This window comes from Neolamprologus brichardi, chromosome 2 (genome assembly GCF_056152115.1).
Source record: "Neolamprologus brichardi isolate AB-2024 chromosome 2, ASM5615211v1, whole genome shotgun sequence".
NCBI classification, from domain to species: domain Eukaryota; kingdom Metazoa; phylum Chordata; class Actinopteri; order Cichliformes; family Cichlidae; genus Neolamprologus; species Neolamprologus brichardi.
The window spans coordinates 18,005,036-18,026,035 of record NC_142105.1 but is presented as its reverse complement, the minus strand read 5'-3'; the positions used below and the strand labels follow the sequence as shown (position 1 = coordinate 18,026,035).

The 21,000-nt window shown below is 40.7% G+C and overlaps 1 protein-coding gene across 2 annotated transcripts in view; it reads right to left on the bottom strand.

The window, feature by feature from the left end:
• The window catches only part of aff2 (ALF transcription elongation factor 2), a 190,966-nt gene that overhangs the window by 47,314 nt on the left and 122,652 nt on the right, over window positions 1-21,000 (bottom strand). For both annotated transcript variants that reach the window (XM_006782067.3, XM_087847674.1), the window contains exons 9-10: window positions 19,749-19,803; window positions 8,413-8,450 (exon numbers count right to left, since the gene is read on the bottom strand). In XM_006782067.3, the coding sequence (XP_006782130.2) occupies window positions 8,413-8,450; window positions 19,749-19,803 (93 nt within the window). The remainder of the gene's footprint in view (window positions 1-8,412; window positions 8,451-19,748; window positions 19,804-21,000) is intronic.

The following is a 21,000-nucleotide window of genomic DNA, read 5'->3' as shown; positions in this document are numbered from 1 at the left end:
TTCTTTCCCACCCAATGAGCCACTACTACTGATTTCTAGGATTCCTCCACCTGCTGAATCCACTTGAACCTCTTCCCTACACATGTTTTCTATTTCGAGGCAAAGTCACCCTCAGAAAATAAACATGTTTTTTACTCCTTCTTTTTCTCTTTCCTGATTCCAGCTGAGTAACTTTATTATTCCCATCTACTAATTTTATTTTATTGTTAAATGAATGTAGCACAAGGTTCAGCCTGCTTTGCATAAAAATAGGTGATAGAAAATCAGCTACTTTTACTTTTTTACTCTGAGTACATTTCAGAGCCGGTACTTTTTCACTTTTACTGGAGTAAAGAAGTTGAATGAGTACTTCAACTTTTACAGGAGTATTTTTTAACGCTAGTATCTGTATTTCTACTCAAGTACAGAATGTCTGTCCTTTAGTGTCATGATGCCTCATTGTTTGTGGGTCCAGCCTGACCACAAAAACACAGCAGTGGTTACAGAGTGTGTTTACACTGCCAAACACATGTGGTAGTCTGAGTGCATGTAAAATGTCTGACCTTAGAGCGGGGGAAGAAAGCGTCACTATAAAAACACGAGGAGGTGTATACACTGTGAAAGGGCCTTTTTTAAAAACTGAAGTCATTGTCTCCTCCTAAACTTAAACTATACTGTTTTTTAGCTAAATCTGACTAGACTTGTATGATTGTTATTATAGTTCAACCTCAGGTTTAGTTTAATTGCTTTATGACTCATCATGATTTGATGCAGTCCCTTTCAAAAACAAGCTTAAGATTACTTTTACATTCAGATTGATTTGTGCTTAAATTAAAAATACTTTAGTTAAAATAGTGACATGTTCTCACTCCCAAAGTGTAACATTTTACACCAGGTGACAAAACGTCAGTATATTACGCTTCCGGGCACCCAGCATGTCCCTATATTACCAGATCGGAAAATGAGGACACATGAGTATGGAATAAATCTGCATATGTACGTTCGTTTTACTTAAATTGCTTTGGAAAACACTATCTAACGTCATTAGAGTGCTGGTTAAGGTTAGGGATAAGGTTACAGGGTTAGGGATACATGGCTGGAACGTGTATGACCGCGGGAGCATCATTCTACTGGATTTCATCCACAACCCAGCGCGTAGCATAAGAATGCTGAAGGTCACCTTTCGCGTTCCTCAGGAACGCCTCCGGACATGACAAATCGGCACTATATTGTTGTGACAACAGACTGAAAGTCTATATCTATATCAAACTCTGCACGCTGTCTATAATGCCCCTCCCTGACCCTGGTTCAGCTGAAAATTTCTTCCTGACAAAAAGGGAGTTCTTCCTTCCCACTATCAAATAATTCCTGGGGGTTTTCTGTATTATTGTATCAATGTAAAGCAGCTGGAGGCAACTGTTGTTTGATTCGGTGCTTCAACTGAATAGATGTGCGGTCCTATGGAAAACAAAGTTGACCCTTGCAGCTTCCGTAGAAGTTAAGAGGGTAACAAGGTAATACCTTTGGAAACAGTAAAGGTGCACTTAGTTTTTCATATGATTGCACAAACCCCTGTAAAAACTATAGTTAATCCTGTCTATGGTTAAGTTATACTTTCATCGTATATAGTGATATTTACATCTGATTTTCAGAAAGGTTTTGTTTTCTGGTCTTTCTCCAGGGTCCATCAGCTTTACACTGTACTGTTCACTCTGGACTTGGTCACCATTAATTAACCAGGAGGTATTGAACGCAAGGAGGACAATCAAGAGACAATAGACAGCTGCTGATGTTGTTTTTTTATGTTCCATTTGCCTCTGCTGTTAAACTGAATTGATCAGGCTCTTTAGACAAGAGAGCGCATGGCTTTGATCCAGAAAGGCCACCGCTCAGATAAACTGCTGCCAGCGGAGACACAATGCAACAGAGGCTGCAGGAAAAGTGATCATGCTGAACAGGTAACTACAGGTTCTTCAAATAACCGGAGAAGGGAGTGAAAATATGCACAATTACAACAGCATTATGGGACTGTGAAGTGAAGATGTGGAGGCCATCTGGGCTCAGTTCATCTGTCATCTTATCATCTGCCTTCAGCTCGCTGGTTCTGCCCTTCACTTGGCAGAGCTTCCTGCCGCACAGCTGGCTTTATAATCTCTCTCCATCTCCCTCTCAATCATGCATGTGTGCACGCTCCAGCATGTGTGCTTGTTTACCTAACGCATGTCTGTGTAGGATAGAAAGTGAAAATGTGACATGATTTATGAAATAGTTGCTGTTACTTTGTTGTGGGACACCAGTGTACACATCTATCAATAATTACTGGAAATACAAATTCCTTGTTGGTAAGAAGATTATTAGTCGGGTGAGTAAATCATTAAATTCTAACAATAAAACTCAATCAAACAAAATCAGCAGCATTTATTAAGCATTTCTTAAGCACGGTTGCATGAAAACTAAAATCTGCAGAAGAAAACCTTTTGTTTTCACCTTCACGTTGCTTCTCTCGGCCTCCAGGATTCAGCGATACGTGCATGTGCATCTGTGTATTTGTGGCGTGTGTGAGAGTGTGTTTGCCCCGGGCGCTACTGTGGGGAAGGCTATAATAGGTTTCCATTTCTACATATGTAGCATAATGTTCCCTGGCAGCAGCAGGGGTGACACTGTTTGAAAAGGTGTTTTTACATTTGAACTTGCGCCAAGCTGCACGATACTGCTTAACCTGTCTGTTTAACTTGCCAACATGATTGCATTATTTATCACCAACGTCAGTGCATTCACGTCTGGTTACATTACAACAGAAATGAAACACGACTACTTAAAATACAGTTAAGGTAATCACATAGATATCTTAGTTTAACAGGTGTGTCTAACAAAGTGGCTGGTGAGTGTATTACATGTCACATCAGTTGAGGTATTTCTTTACTCCCACTAACTTCAGTCACTAGTCTTAACTTTGAGATGATCTATTTCAGCACACAAATTAATATATGACCATGTGACTGTGCAAGTGGTTTTACAACCTTTTTAAAAATCTCTTCTGTGTGTTTCATTTGATATATCACAATAAGCAAGTCTTTCTTTTAAACTCAGCTAATGCTGGTTTATGTAAATTTTTTTAAAGTAATGTTTCACTGAAAGTGCCACGGTTAATTGGCCCTGTAGCTGAACGTCTTATTATGTTAAATACTCCTAAATTATCTGGGTGCTGGATTCTCTTTTACTACAATTAACTGAAACATATACTTGAGTTGTAGCTACATAAGCATCCACATATGTATTATAGATATAGTTGTAGGCTTTGTAACAAATCAAACTTGATTATAATGATATTATGATAGTGTATAGACCTCTGCCTCCCTAGAGGCCGGCCTGCCCGTGAGCAACATGGTGGCTGTGTTCAAGCATCGCCACGATGACAAACAGCAAGCGATGCAGCGTCTGTGTTAATATATCTGCAGGACACCCTTAATGAGCTCGATCGACTGACGAGCTCTACAATGTTTTCAGGTGACTTATTAACAGCTCGGCCACCGGCTACAGTGTAACAACACAATCACAGCGTTGTTGCTCTCAGGTGTCACCAGTGAAGTAACCAGAGCTACTTGGTGACATTCAGCCAATCACGTGAGTGAGTGCCGAGTATTTAAGATAGTGTTTTAAGTTATTCTGTATTTGGGTCTTTCTTTGTGTTATCATGACATTTAATAACTTACAGTTTAGTCTTGAGTTTATTTCTGTCTTTGTCTCATCCCCATGTCTCCTGTGAGAGTCTGTCATGTCCTCTGTGTATGTCTCTCGCCCTGCGTGTCACAAGTTCCTACATCTTCGTCACTTCCTGTTTTATTTTGACAGCGTCTCGTCCTGTGTTCAGTGTGTTCAGTTTTCCTATCCCTGTCTCGTCACGTCTAATTCATTCCTGCTGCGTTCCCCATGTGTTACCATGTCTGTCCTCATGTGTATATATTGTGTCAGTTTCCCGTTGTCCCATGTTGATGTGTGTTAACCTTCCCATGTGTCTGCATGTCTCAAGTGTTCAGCTGTTTAGTTTTGATTCTTCTCTCATTTGGTTAATGTTTTGTAATCTCCCATAATTATTTCTTGCTCACGTCAGAAGTTTTTAAGCTCGTGCGGTCCTACGTTTACATAAATATACTGCCCGTGGTTAACGTCCATCTCCATCCTGACTTTCCATATAATCACAAACACTGAACACCTTTAGGATACAACAAGTGAAAGAAAAGCTGCTATTCGAGAAATAAGGTCTCATTAAATAATAATAACTTTCCCATGAACTAAAAGTTGGTTCTTCTTCTGTGTCAAAGCATTCTGCTAAACTTCCTGAACACAACACACTGACCCGACAGCCTGAATGAGCAGCCTGTTCTCATTACTGCTCATGCAAGCACATCCATCATTGTTGAGCTTTACTATATCAGCATATTGATTTGCCCGTGTCTGAATGGTTTTGAGTTATTGCTGTCCCCAGTTATGAATACAGAGGACCTGTACATCAAAGAGCTCTCAGTAAAACCCATTCAACACCATTCACAGCACCGCTAACTAAAATAACACTAGGACTACCCACCCAGAACTACTCGAACGCTATTACTATTAAAATAATCACACAAAAAAAGACCAGTTCATATCACTGGAGGCGGTTTTCCTCACCAGTGTGATGAAAGATGTGAACGGGATATAACGCACAAAACAGAAGCAGCTAGCAGAGATTGTGAAGATTACAGAGAAGTAATAAAAGAATGATACAGTCTAATATACACTGTGGTGGGATGATAAGGTGGGTGGTTGTGTGTGTGGCACAATAACGATTGGTATGTGGGTAACGCTGTTAGAGCAAGGATTAAAAAAATATGCGTGTCTGTATGGATGGTGTGAGGAGTGTGGGTGAGACAGCGAGTGTTGCTTTCCACGGGGGGATATAGCCAGTGGATCGCTCACAGCATCTCTAGTCCCAGCGTCCCCACAGATATCTGTGTGTGTGTGTGTGTGTGTGTGTGTGTGTGGTGTTCAGTAGATTGGGCTGCAGAGTGAATGGGCTCATTAGCGGTAGCAGAGTAACACATGGCCTGGGGCACACACAGACACACACTCTCTTTCTCTCTTGCTTTGCTGTCTGTCTGTCTCTCTCTCTCTCTCACTCACACACACACACACCTACACACACACACAGTCACACTCCAGACTTGAATACTAATGCCCTCAGATTGTGAACACAACGAGCCTCATTTATAAAAGATTCTTATATCCTAATGCACCAGTCTGGGCTTCACAACACATTGCAAGTAAAAGATGAACTTATGAAAAATTGATCCCGGTGCCAAAATCAGCTGTTTACATGGATTCTTTCCAATGTTCTGTGATGTTAAAAATGCATCTAACATTGTTTTTCATTCTAATGATTAAGTAGGTGATATGTTCCCCAAAGATGTTAACACTTAGCAAGAAGACAAACCGGGGAGCCCACACAGCCCTGGAAGATAAATGGAAACATGTCTTAAAATAATGAAAATGGGCTTTAACACCTTCAGAAAACTTATCACTGATGACAATGTTACATCCGCAGTGTCTCTGCCTATTAGATATATGTTTAGTGAAGAATGCAATTAGTGGCAACAAGAGAAGCACAATTAAATACATAAAAAAAGATGAACCAGGTGATCTTACCGAGCTTGTCTTGGAAAAGCAAATATGTTTGGCACAGCAGTGCAGATCATAATTCTGATTGCAAAAGCTGCCAGACATGACAGGCTACAAAAAAATAATGAATTCATTAATTATTACAAAAAAACCAACACCAACAAATATGCAGTCCTCTGGAGAAAGCTAGACTCATCATCGATGACTAAAACATTTGTTTAATCAGCCCTAAACCTGTACTTCTGATATCACAATGCCCAATAAACGGCTTCAACTGTGAAACAGAAATGGAAACTGAAAACACTGACAGTTTTCAAGAGATTGTTTTTGGATCCATCCATCCACCCCAACATCCTGCCATGGTGGAGCATCGCTCGGCAACATCAACTCTCACCTTCTCCTTTGCTCCCGTTATTATACAAGCCATAGATGGTTGCAGCTGTTATAATAAAACTATGGTTTATAATCAACTGCTTCCATAATTGCTCAGTCACACTGGGGTAAAAACAGTACAGGAACATCGGTGCATCTCGGAAAAATTCATGGCTGCCCTGAACATGCAACACCCTCAGCCTCAGTCTGTGGGTGAGAACTTTAGACGGTTAGTCCAGTACACAGGAGGCGAGAGGCGACCTGTTTCGACTGAAATGGACTCATCATTCTCAGACAGACTGGCAAAGATTTGCTAATCATTTCTGTCAAATTTATAAATGCTATCCCAGTTTGTTGCACTATGAATGCAATAAATGCAACTTGTCTACGGTGTCTTTTCGCAGTAAGCGATACAACTCAGCTGGTTGCCGACTCGTAGTACTTTGGTTATATTCGTATATGAAGCAGCCATGTCACTCTGCAGTTAAACTGCCATCCTGCAGCAACTATGTCACTATTTATGGAGGAGTTTCTGTTTCAAATCTACGAGGCTGGTTGGAAACTGAATGTAACCAGTTGACTTTCTCTTTAATGTGAATTTATGCATACAGATTTGACATTTTTACCAATTTCTTACAGCTAATCACCACATTAACAGACACAGGTCGCATGTAATTGTTAATTTAACCCCATCCAGTGTCAATCTGATAACAGTGGACTAGTGCAGACCTGGTCCCTGTCTTCAAAGCCACCATTACAAGATGCAAGAAGATCACCAGTGCATTGCACATGGCCACAATAATTTGATCATGCAACCACAGTTTTCCATAGTGTGACTGTGATACTAACAACCTATTATATGGGAGGAAAATATCCAAACTCTGATACACTCAGAGGTAACAGAGCCACAGCGGTGCAGTGGTTAGCTCTTTCACCTCACAACAGAAGAATCTTTTCCTCCCACAGTCCAAAGACATCCATGTTCGGTTAACTAGCTATTCTAAATTGGCCGTGATTGTGAATGTTTGCCTGTTTGACTAGAAAACCTGTCCAGAGTAACCCCAGCTTCTCACCCTAAGACTGCTGGGATATGCTCCAGACCCTGACCCCCGGTGGATGACAACTTTAGGACAAGAGCTGCTGAGGCTGGGAGGTCCCTCGCTGCAGAGTAATGATTAACAATGTGGTGGGAAAAAAATAATGAATTGAAAAGAAAACAAATCAGGAACAACGTGTTCATTAATTATGCAGGTCTTAAATCATTTGTACATGTGCCACTTAACCAGCTGAATCAAGAATAAGCTGTTCATTTACTACAACATACCGCAGGACGATTATTACTGATGCTTGATCTACAGTAACAACTGGCAGAAATAAGATTACGCTAATGCACAATGCATTACATCCCATAACCCAGGATAATAAACAAAAAAGGAAACGCTGGAAACTCAAAAAGCATCGATAACAAGGTGCCCTACACTCGAACGAACAACAGAAGCATCTAAATGTTAAATGTCTGTTAAGCTGTAACGAGACCACATTTATTAAAAAAGAGCCTGAGGAAATGTTACTCGCTGACCTTCAAACATAACGCATGCATGCATGTATGCAGGGTTTTATGTTTCCTCCTCAGAGCCACAGTCTACACGCAGAGCCCCTGCAAAGTCTCCCTGCGATACAAATAGCGAGTATGCTGTCTAAATCTGAATGTTAGAGCTGAAGCGTGCGGGCCGCTGACTCTCCTTATCAAGTGGACACCTGTCGCCGCAGATGTTTTGGTGAATTAGAGGCGCAACACCTGCAGAAGACTTAATAGCGGCTGCATTTGCGATTAACTTCATATAGCAAAAAACCCCTAAAAATTAAATGCTGTCCCGCTAAAACGTTGGATATTTACTAAAGCAAAACGTGTTAGACGCTGAGGGTTGTGAGAGCCGGCTCTGCACTCCTAAACCGTGCTTTCAAAAACAAGTACAGAAAGAGAAACACTGACCACAGCTACCTCAATTGCCTGTTTCAGGGCAAGAACAGTTATTTATAGCTTGTTGTTTGGCTGATATTGAAAGTCACACACTCCATTAACCTCACACCCTCTGCCAAAGACTCGCTGGCTGCCACACCATATAGAAGCATGACGCCCCGGCTACTTGACTTAATGCAGGCCATATGTGGATCTGCCTTATTTCTCTCTGCCAAAACAACAAGTAATACACGACATCTGACTGCGGTCTTACTTAGCCCAGGTTGCTCTCGGTGGCAGAAGAGCAGCTTGCACGCCAGCTCTATTGTGAGTGCTATTTTCTGTGAGGATGAAAACGAGGCTGCAGAGTGCAGTCCATCCGCTACGTGGAATTAAGACGAGCAAATCACCTCATTACAAATACAGCGTTTGGTTATTTGTCTTACCTCAGGGCTGCGGCTCTGGCTTTAGGCTTGTCGGACACCTGTCGCAAAAAGAAACAACAACAAAAAGAAAAAATCAGAAGTCACGTTCATAGATTATGTTTAACTATCGAGACAGTGATGATGGTGAGAACACGATACGACGTGTGATAAACATCACTGACTTTACTCGCCGTCTGATTAATGTTCTTATTAAGAAACAAATGAAAGCTTGTTCATTTTTTAAAACTCCCGAGTGTGACAGATGCAGTTATTCCACAATCGGAGGACGAGCGAGGAGCGAGGTGCCTCTATCGATCACCTAATGGTTCGATTCAAATCAATTCCAGACAGCGCTGATAAATTGATCAATGCGCTCATTTGGTTGGATTAAATGATACTAGACACTGTGTCAAAAAAGAGAAATAAAATCAACCCAAATCGTCACAGTCTGTGTAACTATGTATCTCTAAGACATCTTTTAATAAACATCAGAAACAGGGTGGTAATATTCGTTACATTTATTGAGCACAAAAAACCCACAAAAAAATACGACACAGCCCAGCTCGCTCTCAGGGCAGCATTTACTTTTAAGACAATAGTATCTTATTTTGTTTCGCTTTCTTTGTTCTTTTTAAATACTTTAAATGACAAAAGCTGCTCTTTGCATGTGTTAGACTGCACTACAGATTTCTTACCATTCCCTTAAAAGTAAATGCTGCTCAGAGAGCGTGCTGGCTTGGCACAGGATTATTTTTGTAGATATAAAACATATGTTGCATAGTTTAACTGCATAGTTTTTTCATAGTGTAGTAAAATTTGTTTAAACATTTAATAATAAACATCAGGGAAAAAAGTTGCTGATCACAAGTTTATTTTATTTTCCAACAAAAAGTTAGTCGGGAATGATTAGAACCTGTAACATACACAACAAAGACTTTCCCTATGTCGTTTCCTATTGGTCTGTATGTTTTCAATACAAACAACGGCGATGCTATTCGATGCTTTTAATTAGCGACATAGAGCATTATTGTTGAGAGGTCAAAGGTCAAATGTATGACAGAGTATTTTAAGATTAAATTTGAAATCCTAGTTTGAGAAAAGTTGAGATTACAGTTGTCCTTTCCAGCTGCTGCACTCAGTGTAGATGAGTTAGTGATACGACCCCCTCTGTACTGAACGACGGTGTAACCATGTGTGTGTGTTGCTTTTCTTAATTATTTTCCAGAAAACACAAACTATCTTTTCACCTTCTTAGCCTCACCTTCCCTCAATCAGCTCTCCTCTATTAGAAGAAGAACGTCTTGTCATTAAAATAACAGTAAACCTCGATTTTCTCCTTATCGTCTCTTCCTCCCTGCCCTCTCTCTTCACTCTGAGCCTCTGCTTTATTTCTATTCATACTTTTCCTCCTTTCAGCAACAAGAACAGGGGGGGAGGGGGGATTGGGGAGGGGGGTGATTAAGCATGTCAGTGAAGCCTTTTCCTAACCTCCACCTTCTACCCCGTCCTCTCTTCCTCCCTCTGACGCCTCCCAGTCATTTTTGCGCATGGCTACATCAATTAGAACGGCAAAACAAAAACAGTAAACACAATTCCCGCAAATATCAGCCATTAATTTTTCTTCAAGCACTGTAACCCAACAATTAAAATGAATTACTCAAACAAAAACAGGACCTTTTCTTCCCTCCGGCTTGTTGTTGTTTCCCCCCCCACTCTCTCTCTCTCTCTCTCTCTCTAGGAATAAGGTGATTAACTGGACCAGTGAAGTTTCTGATAGATCGATGCGGAGCTGCAGGCTAGAACAACAAACCTCCTCAGATCTTTGGCTTTGGGAGGCTTGCAGGGCTCATGGAGAGGATCTATGTGTGAATATATTTAGCTGGCTGGTGGCTTTACTTGGATTTAAATAAAGAACAAACCAACCAGCATTTATTCACACAATCTCCTCTGTTATAACACGGCTGCGAGCATTGTTCCCGACAAAAAGGGACAAGCTGTTTTACCAAAAGCAACACGATTCAGACCTTAAAGCTTTTCCAGACGTATATGATTATATTTCTAAAATCCCCTCTTCGCTCGCCTTTCTCGTGTGGGTGCGAGACATCTCAATGTTTCACAGCGGGGCCGGCAATACGGTCTTAACAAGGCTTTAAACACCCCCACACCAATTTAAACAGGAAGCGAACAATGAATTCTTTGCTTGTCTTGTACGGTGTCACTTTACTTTCACGTGAGAGACTTTGTAAAAGCATTTCTAACACCTGAACTCAGTTCTCGAATTTATGATGCAACTCTTGCGAGGAGGTTGCGTTACTGAAAATACAGGAGCTGCTGGATTTTCACAAGTGGAACACAAAGAGACTGTATTTTAGCATCTTTCCCTCCGATGCCAGCTGGATTTGACACAGCAAGTCCACCGAACACTTTCCTGTTCGTGAACATTATCAGTCTTTAATCTGTCCTGTTACATACACGAGCATTTCTGCTTGGTTTGATGGCTGTGATCTCAATCATGTCGAACAGACAACTAACATAAGAACAAGTGTGTTTCTTTGCGATGTGTTAGCTATGATAAGGACTCCGTTTACTCAGCTGCCTTTAAGCCCACGTAGTCACTTTAACACTTTGCATTTACTCGGCAACCTTTTGAACTCACTGATCGATGCCTTTCTATACTTCTATTTGTTTGTGCTGTCTAGCTTGCTTTGACTCGTTGTTACGCGATATTTCTATTTCAAGGTTCGTTGGTAGCCTCTGCCCTTTCCTTTTTTTTAAACTGCTGCTCTTCTGCAGGAAGTCTGCCAATCTCTGATGGAAGTCGCAGCAGTGGACATGATCTGCGCTCTGAGATCACCTAGCATTACGCCAAAAATGAACAATTGCATTTAGTTGCAAAACTGGTGATTATACAGGCACAAAAAAACCTACCAAGGCTAAAAGTAAACACATTCATTTCAAAAACCCAATTTTGAGCTTTAATTAAAGTTGTAGTGAAAGCGGTGTCCTGACACTTGTCCCGTCGTCCTTGTTCTCTCCATAAACACCCACCGTTCACTTCTTTTAGCTTTTCTTTATTTATGAGGCTGCTTCGCAATTAAACCACCCAGGACTGTGATTTGAGGTCACCCTGTAACTATGTGCTTTAGATGATTAATAGGATGTTGCCACTGGATAGATAAAAGGTCAGAGCTGCTCACTTGTGCAACACAATATATTTTCTACACGTGTCAATTGCACAGACTTAACGGCACCCCGAACACCAGCGTGGGTCTTTTTGTCGTAAAGCTCCGCTAATCAGATTTCCTTTGATGCTCTGGTTTCATGTTTCCTACCTAGTGCACATTCAAATCCTTGAGTACATCACAATGATGTGTACTGGATTTCCAGCAGTTGAAGTGTTTTCTGTGCATTTTGTAGTCTGCATGCTCATTTGCATTCTGCAGTGCACGCCAAGTGCCAAGCTAAACAGAAAGCCATTCACAGAAATACTGCTTCATAGTACTAGAAGCAAATGCTTTACTTCCTTGTTAGCTCCCTTCTTACAATCTGTGATCCGTCCAGAATATAGATGATATAGGAAGCCAATGCAAAGTGTTTTAAAACTATTTTGATAGGAAGAGGTGATGTGTGAGGATCTGTCACATAGTAGACCTTTTTCTTCATGTAAAGGCTCAGTCACAGTAAAAATGATTTGGCAACTGGTGATTACACTGACAGACTGATCGATTTCTATATATTTCTTAGTTTTATGCAACTGATTGCAAGTAGCTACAACAATGAAATATTCACCCAGAGGTTGAGTGTGCAACACCCTCAACATCTGGGCAACTTTGATATAAAAGTGACGCCACAGGTCACCTGGTGGGAGGCAACCTGTCTCCAAGCAATCATGGTCCAACTCAGACTGGCTGCAATCACTCTCAGACAGACTAGTGGTTTTTCAACTCAACTGGTTGTAGATTGACGAGGACTTATGTCATTTTGCTTTGCCAACCTGCAGCAACAACATCACTGTCGGTGAAAAAAAATATGTTTCAAATCTGTGAGAGTTTATTTGGACCTGTGTAGATTTGGGATTTATGCCAAATTGATATTTGCTGTATTAATACAAAAAAAACTATATTAACCCCATGAAATCACTGACTGATGCACTAACACTGTGCACTAACTGATAGTGGACTGAAAGCAGGTTGGTAGGCTGCTGTTTTATCACTATCTCGACGCATCAAAGTTGCTTAAAGGAGTTCATTGCACATGCTCACAGTCATTGTAGTCGTGCCTCAGCCTCTCGTCCCTATTACGATCGTAGTATAACTGAAATTTGTTATAGAATTTGTATTTCCTGCGCTTTCCCTGCTAGCAGAAGTCAAAACATTTGCCATTACTATTGGCTGAACATTGATTGGCCTCAGCAGGTTGTCTGCCAATTGGAACGCCAATGGCTTAATCCTTGGGCAATGAACCCCGGTGACTGTAAAGGCATAGATAAAATAATACAGATCACAATGGTAACCAATGTCGGGAAAACTAAACCAACTTTTCAAACTAAAAAAAGGATATCAGCTTAATTCTATTTAAATATTCCAGTTTCAAGACTCTTCATGCTAATTCACTGCAGAGCTATTGCTAATGTTTCGACCAACACCTGTGAGTTTCCCATGGCGACAAAGCCAACTCTGCTCCATGCAGTGTGCATGCAGCTCAAGTTATTTCATGCATGCAGCTCTTTTAACCTTTACCAACCAGCTCTGTCAGGCTGGCATGTTTATCTCTTTAGACCTGATTTCCTCCACAGATTCATCCGAATGCTGCGCAGCTAAAACTGATCTCCTCCAGCTGCATTTTCCTGAATTTAATATTATAGCGTCGTGTAACATTACTCAGCCTACGCACAACAAAACTCGTCTGCATTCAGTATTACTGTAGCTAAGCCACAGTGCAGCAGGCGTGATGTGTTTAAGGCTTCCTTTCTGCTAGACACTTTTCCCAGCTGCAACTGTGCCTTCATATAGAGACGGAACTTTTAAGCCCGACTTTGCTCTGACCAAGGTGATCTGTCATCACGAGCTCGCAGAGAGAAAAAGAGAGAAACACAGGCAGATAGAGACAAAGGACGGTCCTGCAGCGGTAATTGGGTTGCTGTTTTTCTGTCAGTTTCTAAAGTCATTAGGAACATCTCTCTCTTTTCTGCCCTCACTCCTTTCCTCTCCTCTATCCTCATCTCCCCCTTCCTCTGCTCCTTCTTTCAATTCCCTCCTCTCCTCCATCTCCTTTTGCTCTGTGCCAAAAACATATTCATCATACTCCTCTGCTGCCCTCACAGTGTTGTGCCACGGCATACTAATGACACTGTGCATCTGTGTGTGTGTCTCTCTTACACACACACACTCTGTCAGCATGTGTTTATATTTATGTGTTTGCTGGTGTAAATGCTTGTGAGGCAACGTCTGCATGAGTACACTGTATGTGCACCTCCCTATGTATATGTGCGCAAATGTGTAGTACATGCAGGCATATATGTGTGTGTGTCAGTTATGAATGTGTGCGTGTTGTATTTTACTTCAGGCTAAGAAAGCTTGATAATACACCGTGCACTCATTTGCCATAAGCCTGTTAAGAGCATGCACGGAAAAATGCCACCAAATACATCTCAGCCTCGCTGTCATCTGGTTTTCTTTCCCTCTTTCTCCGTCCTTTCCTCCTGTCTGTGTTGTTTTCACTCTGTTTGGTCTCTCTCCCTCTAACTTATTCAGTTCCTTTCATTCTTTCGCACCTCCCTCTCTGTTTATCTGAATCAATCCCAGTGTCTGTCTTGCACACAGGCTGACAACAAAATAAAAAATACAGAGCGTGAGAGAGAAAGAGAGCGACTGAATGTATGGTGAAAACAGTCGAATTAGACTTAATCCTGTCCTTTTTTTGCATATATTTTGTGTTTTTATATCAAAATGTCAAATATCGCTTTCGCTAACACACATAATAAAAATAAAATTTGCACAGACAAATGAAGCCTGTAGTTTTTGTTACCTACACACAAACAATACAACAAAAAGTCCCTCATACACTGCTGCCTTTCCCCTCGCTCTTTTTAATTCTGCTGGGACTTGACAATATGTCAGCCACAAATGGGAGATTGGAGGAAAACCATTTGTGTTTGAAACTTTGCTGCATAAATAAAACCCATAGAGGATGTTTCCAGCCCCTGTCGAGGTGTTGACTGCTTGGCTTCATCTTCAAATGGTTCAATTAATTCTGAGTAAAACAGGTTTTCGTTTTTTTCTTAAATACAGAAAGACAGAAAAATCCAGTTTTAACGTAAAGGCATTCAGACACTTCGTTAAATCACCTTTAGCAGCAACGTCAGCCTCAAATCTTCGTTTCTTGTTATCTGAGATTTCTTCTGGTGTTTCTTTTATCCTGTCTCCCTCCCATCACCCCCGGCTGGTCATGGCAGATGGCCCCGCCCCTCCATGACCCTGGCTCTGGCTGGAGGTTTCTTCCTGTTAAAAGGGAGTTTTTCCTTCCCACTGACTGTTGGGGTTTTCTCTGTACAGTTGTAGAGTCTATGCCTTACAAAGCTTGAAATGTCTGTTTTCTTTTATTTGGCGCTATATAAATAACATTTTATTTAATTTAATTGAAATGCTTGAGCCTTTTGGGAATCTTCCATACGACTGTCTGTGACCTTCTATAATGCCCTCCCACCTCCACGTCCTTGGAGCTTTTAGAACCGAGGAGGTTCTTTAGTACCTTTAGTACCTCAAACCGAGGGAACTGCTGATGCTAGTACCTCAAACCGAGGGAACTGCTGATAGTTCCTAACAACTTCTGTTTCAAACATCATACTTTCAGCGCTGCAGAAACATACTTGCAATTTTCCCCAGATCTATGCCTTTACACAATTCTCTCTCGCAGGTCTAAAGTCAATTCGCTCATGACTCCCAAGGCTTGTTATTCACTCTGACACACTATCAGCTGTGACTGCTATATCCAGTCATTTTGGCACATTTACGTGAAGTCATTGAAGTACCTCAAGAACAGCTGACAAAGACCAAATGTCATGTTAAAGGACCGGAAAACCTTTTCAAAGAGGTTGTTTCTTAGTTATTTCTCAGAAATTAATTAAATGATGGTGTCTTACGTGTAGATTGATGATAAAATAAATAATTGAATCTAGTTCAACAAGACAAAATGCTGATGTCACTTATTGGTTCAGGACACCGTAAGTTAAGGCCTCAGTGTGACTGATGCCACATTCATTAGAATTAGCAGACAGTGACTGGGTAGAGCTGCCTGTGTCAGCACAGTCAAAGTGGCCACACATCTTATTTTCCCCATAAGAATATAGAAAGGAATGAGAATATGAAGGAGGAAATCAGCTATAGAACAAACTGTTTTTGTAGCAGGCTTTATTTCTTTATATGGATAAAGCTGTGCATATGGAGACTGAGTGGCCAACAAGAACGGCAGTTTTTGGCGCTTCTACCTTGGCTTCATTTTTCAGCTTTGGCTGAAGGTGGCTTATATGACAAGTAGGACTCGCTAGTTGTTCCAAATCTCATTCGATTGGATAAATATATGCATACAAACTCAGTGCAAATGATGCAAGCAATCAAATGTATGCTACTGACATACAATCATATGAAAAAGAAAGTTTTTCACAGTACTCTGAGGTTTGCAGACAATCGTTCATGGATATTTTATTTATGGTCTCGCTATAATATTTTGGTTGAGTTCTGGACTTTGACTGAATCATTGTAGATTTGTTGCTGTGTTTGGGATCACTGTCAGACATACGACCTCACATTTGACTCCAGAATATGATGATTACAATGTGCCCAGGTCCTGTGGCTGCAAAACAAGCCTAAATCATCACCCCTCCAGCACCGTGCTCGACAGGGTGTTTGTACTGTCGTAGATGGCCAAACATCTCCACTTCTGTCTTGTCCGTCCAAAGGACATTGTTCCATACGTCTTACAGTTTGTGTGCAGACCTAAGCTGCGATTCCATTTCTTTTTCTTTTAGAGAGAAGATGTTTTCTCCTGGAAACCTTTCCAAACAAGCCATAGTTGTTCAGTATTTTTCTAATTATACTGCCACTCACTGCAATCCTGAATGCACACATTACACAAACTTAAACCATTATAAATGACCTGCCATCATTTATAATTATAATATCTACCATCATGGTTATTATACAATCAGAAGGCCAGTTAAAATGGGATGAGAGGAATCGGTATCGTCATTAACAGAAAACATCTCACAGACTCTTTGATGAGCGCTGATATCTGTGTGCACAGTGGGGAGGGGGCAGCAGCACGACCCCCACTGACTGCTTTGAACTCATCTCTGGCATCATTAGTGCGTGATGACAGTGATTAGAGGAGAAAGGGCCACCGTGCCAATTTCCATACTGAAAAACAAGACAGGAAGAGCAGGACGACCGCACGCAAATATGCAAAGTTTCCCAGAGTGACAAAGCCGACCTCTTTAGTCAGTGAATAGTGGATAAAAAATGCTGATACACCCCACAACAGGACACATCACCGCTCCAAGGTTTGTAAACATCAGACCAGTGATGGAGAAGGTACCACCAATACTGACATTCTGACCTTTAATGACTACGCTTGGTGTTTTTTAGCCCCAGAATTAGCAGGCAGAGCCACCAGAACACTAACTGACCTACTGTATTTAATTACAAACACTTAATAAATTGAACAATTTAAAAAGCTATTACAGAATGACGAATTGAATTAGCATCTAAATGATTCATTACAAAACTTAAAGTAAAAACCAAAAGATCGCCAGTAATTAGTCACTCAATAAAGTCAATAAATAAAGTACAGGAGGAGCCTTCACTTTCTTTTCTCTGTGTCTGCTTGTTACTGGAACATCTCACTTTCCTGCATGTCTGTGTTTGGTTTATTGCATTTTAATAGGAAAAAATAAACAATCTCACCAGAAATTACATGTATTAGTTTTCCTGAAGCTTTTGATCATATTGCACATTTTCTTCAGCATGAAGTTGCACAATGTTAGTCTTGATGTGTAGTGTGAGATAAATGTCAGGTTAAACTTACAGTTATTATGTAATAATAACAACTAACCGACTCTTCTAAAGTGTAAATGTCAGCCAGTATTTATACTGTAAAACCTGAGTTGTTCCCCCTGCACCCTGCATGACTTCAGTATAAACCTGTAGCCAGCTTTGTTGTACTTTGATTTCCAGCTGTTTGTGACATCACAGTGAGGGGGCAGCTTGCAATCAGATTTAGTCTTCCTTAGCGCCTCGTCCCTGAGCCTGGCCTGTCAGATCTGACCCAGCGTTTTGTGTATTGTTGATTTCTTATGTTAATATTATGTTAAAATCACGCGCGCTCCATAAGAAAGGGTAGAATTAAGTTATTTTGTAATACTCATGAGCAGTGTTGTTCAAGTTACTTGAAAAAGTAATTAGTTACTTATTACTGATTACTTCTCCAACAAAGTAATCCTGTTACATTACTGATTACTTATTTTCAATTAGTTACATAGTTTCTTAGTTATTTTTCAAAAACATGATACACAACCTGAATATGTAATAAACCAACAGACCAATTCTATTTTTTATCCATCATATAAAATTGAATCAAATGGAAAATTCTCTTTTTAAAATTGTTTAATTAGTTTAAAATTTTTAATGTTATGCACATTGCATCAAGTAAAAATTGAATTATATGCAACAGTCTTTGACTTGAAGAAATTCTTTAACATTTAAACCTATTTTCTGCATATTCCAGCATATAAGATTTGAAGTTACATTTTTCACTGTAGAAAGAAGTTTGCGTACGGCGGACACTAATGATTTTGTCACTTTTTACGCAATAAAACGTAAAGTACTATAAGTCCGTCCCATTTTTAATGCTGTATGGTCGTACTCTCTCCTGCACTCCATATTATCCATTGTTAATCTGCACACATCTGTCGCTGCCACGGATGTCGCACACTCGAACGTCACTATCATGAGACGCTCTCACAAACAAAATCACGGTTTAGTAACGCAGTAACATAGATTACTGTTACTTTCCTGTAAGTACGCTAACTTATTTTGCAATAGTAATCCATAACATTAATTGTTACTTGAAAAAAGTAATCAGATTACAGTTAATTGTAAAACGTTACTGCCCATCTCTGTTCATGAGATAATGTTAAGTTTGGGTTACGTTTCCACTCAGGCCTTCTGTGTTAGTTGTGTGTTTCTTGTCTGCGTGTTTCATGCTGTCAAGCCTGAGTTGTCATGGTCTGTGTCTCTCAGTGTTTCCTGTTTTATTTTGAAGAGTCAGGTGTCTCTTGTTTTACTTCCCCTGCGGTGTCATTATGTTGATTTGTGTCAGCTGTGTCCCCAGGTCTTTCCACTTTCCCTGATCACCTCCTGTGTGTATTTAGTCTGTGTGGTCCATTCAGTCTTTGTCAGGTCGTCTGTTTTCTTCCCTTCATGTCAAGTTTCAGGTCGTGCTCAAGTTTCGTGTTCGTGTTTATTCTCATAGTTTCCTGCTCTGAGTCATATTCATGTTTTTGTCACAGTCATCATAGTTTAGTTTTTCCCAGTTTAGGTTTTAGTTTAGTTTTCGCCCCGCTTCGCCTTTTGCTTCTTTTGTTTTGTATTCATGCTAATCAGCCACAATAAACGGCTCGCCCTTTTGTTTAAACTTGTTTAAACTCCGTGTCCTGCGCCTTGGTCCAGGTGACATGACCCGACTTTGCCGTGTCATTCATGAAGAACAAAATAACTTTGGGTGACTGACATCCAGCACCTATAAACAGTGTTACTCCTGATTTTTATTTAATACTTCATAAACAGGACGCAATCATTTTGAGGAAAATGCAACTGAAATATATAAAATCAAAGGTTCATTTATCCATATAATGAATTGTTAAAGAAAAGCGCTTGATATAAACTGAATGCAGTCAATTCCATTAAATCTAACACTTTACAGTGTACTCATGTCACTCATAGGAAGAGTTACATGTGATCCTATTAAAGTAAGTCTTCGAGTATGTGGGCACTTTGGGGGCTCAGTATCCTTCATATGAAGTCCACAGTCAAAGCTGATGCAAGTTTCTAAGTATCTATCTTTTAAGCTACTGTAATACAAGACATTAAGTGACAAATGGAAGGAAAAATTAGGACGAATTATGCTTTCAGAAACACTGACAACTCCTAGATGAATGAATTAACAAATGTGACACAACCACCGCTGAATTTACTGCGTGCTATGCTAGTAGATGAAACGCTGAAGGACAGATGGAGGAGAAGCCGGAGCGAGGGATCATATGCAGCAGCTGAATAAGAGGACGGACAGCAGAGGGAGCTCACCTGTTGTTCGGCCTCTTCCTCGTCGCTGCTGATCTTCAGGTCATCCTCCAACATTCTGCACAGAGATACAGAGACATGTGTTATTGCGGCCGTGACCTCCTGTCTGCTTGCATTAGTTTGATTATGGCAAGTTGTGATCTGCGATTCCCTTTCAAGAGCCTTTTTTTTTTTGGTCAACAGACTAATTACACAGCAAAAAAAAGCAACAAGCTGGTGGTTCATGTTGGGGAATGAGGAAGCGGACATTCACAGCTAAAAACCTACCAGATGTTCAGCTTTTAGAGCTCAGGGATTGTTTTTTCACCTGGAAACTTTCTGTCTGACAACTGCTGACCTACGGCCAAGAATTTCTTGGAAACAAAAGAGGAGGTGCTCGGCAGACACGGGCCCTTCATCACGATTGCACGCAGATTTTTTAAAGAGGTTTCTAATTGGAAAAAGAACCTGGTCGTTGCCCCGTTTCTCCTATTCTCGTGTTTGCTTTGCTAACAATACAGCTCCAATGAAAGAGATATATAAGGCGCAGTCGATAACATGACCTCCCTCACAGCATCACCTGCTCCTTACCACACAAATTATTCAGTATTTATGTGCTGTGGATTGGCAAGTTCCCATGTTTTATTGCTTTATATAAACCCTCCACACAAACTACTGTTATTTTAAGCTTGCACTGCTATTGTTATGACAGGAGAATCCCCTAAAGGGATTTTTACTGCCTCACGAACCACTCTTGTCAGTGCTTGCACCGCTAAAAAATACTCCCCAGTGTTGTGGTGTTTTCAGATGGGGCTGTATGAGTCGTGAATAACCGAAGCACAATAAGAAAAAGCTTTGCAGATAAGGGGCACGGCGCTGCACACGGCAATGATAGATATGTTTGAATGAATGAATAATGGATTCATATTTTATTTCATAAGAAGGGACAGATGGAGAGAGAGAGATAGTGAGTGAGATGGAGATGATAATGATGGGGAAGTGAAGGGGAGCGAGTGGTGGTGGCAGCGACTGAAAGAGAGGGAGATGTAGGCTGAATAGAGAGAGAGGGAGAGAGAGCGAGGAAGGGAAGCATGGCAGGGAAATGAATAAAATGCACAAGAGAGAATAAGGAGGACAGACGCACTCAGATATAAATGAGTTATGGACTAAAGCATCCATGACATGCAGAGCTTAGAAAGCAGAACATCACATTTCTACTAGGTGCAGATGCTCTTAATTGGCTTTATAAAATTGAGTCCTTTTATTGGTAAAAGTT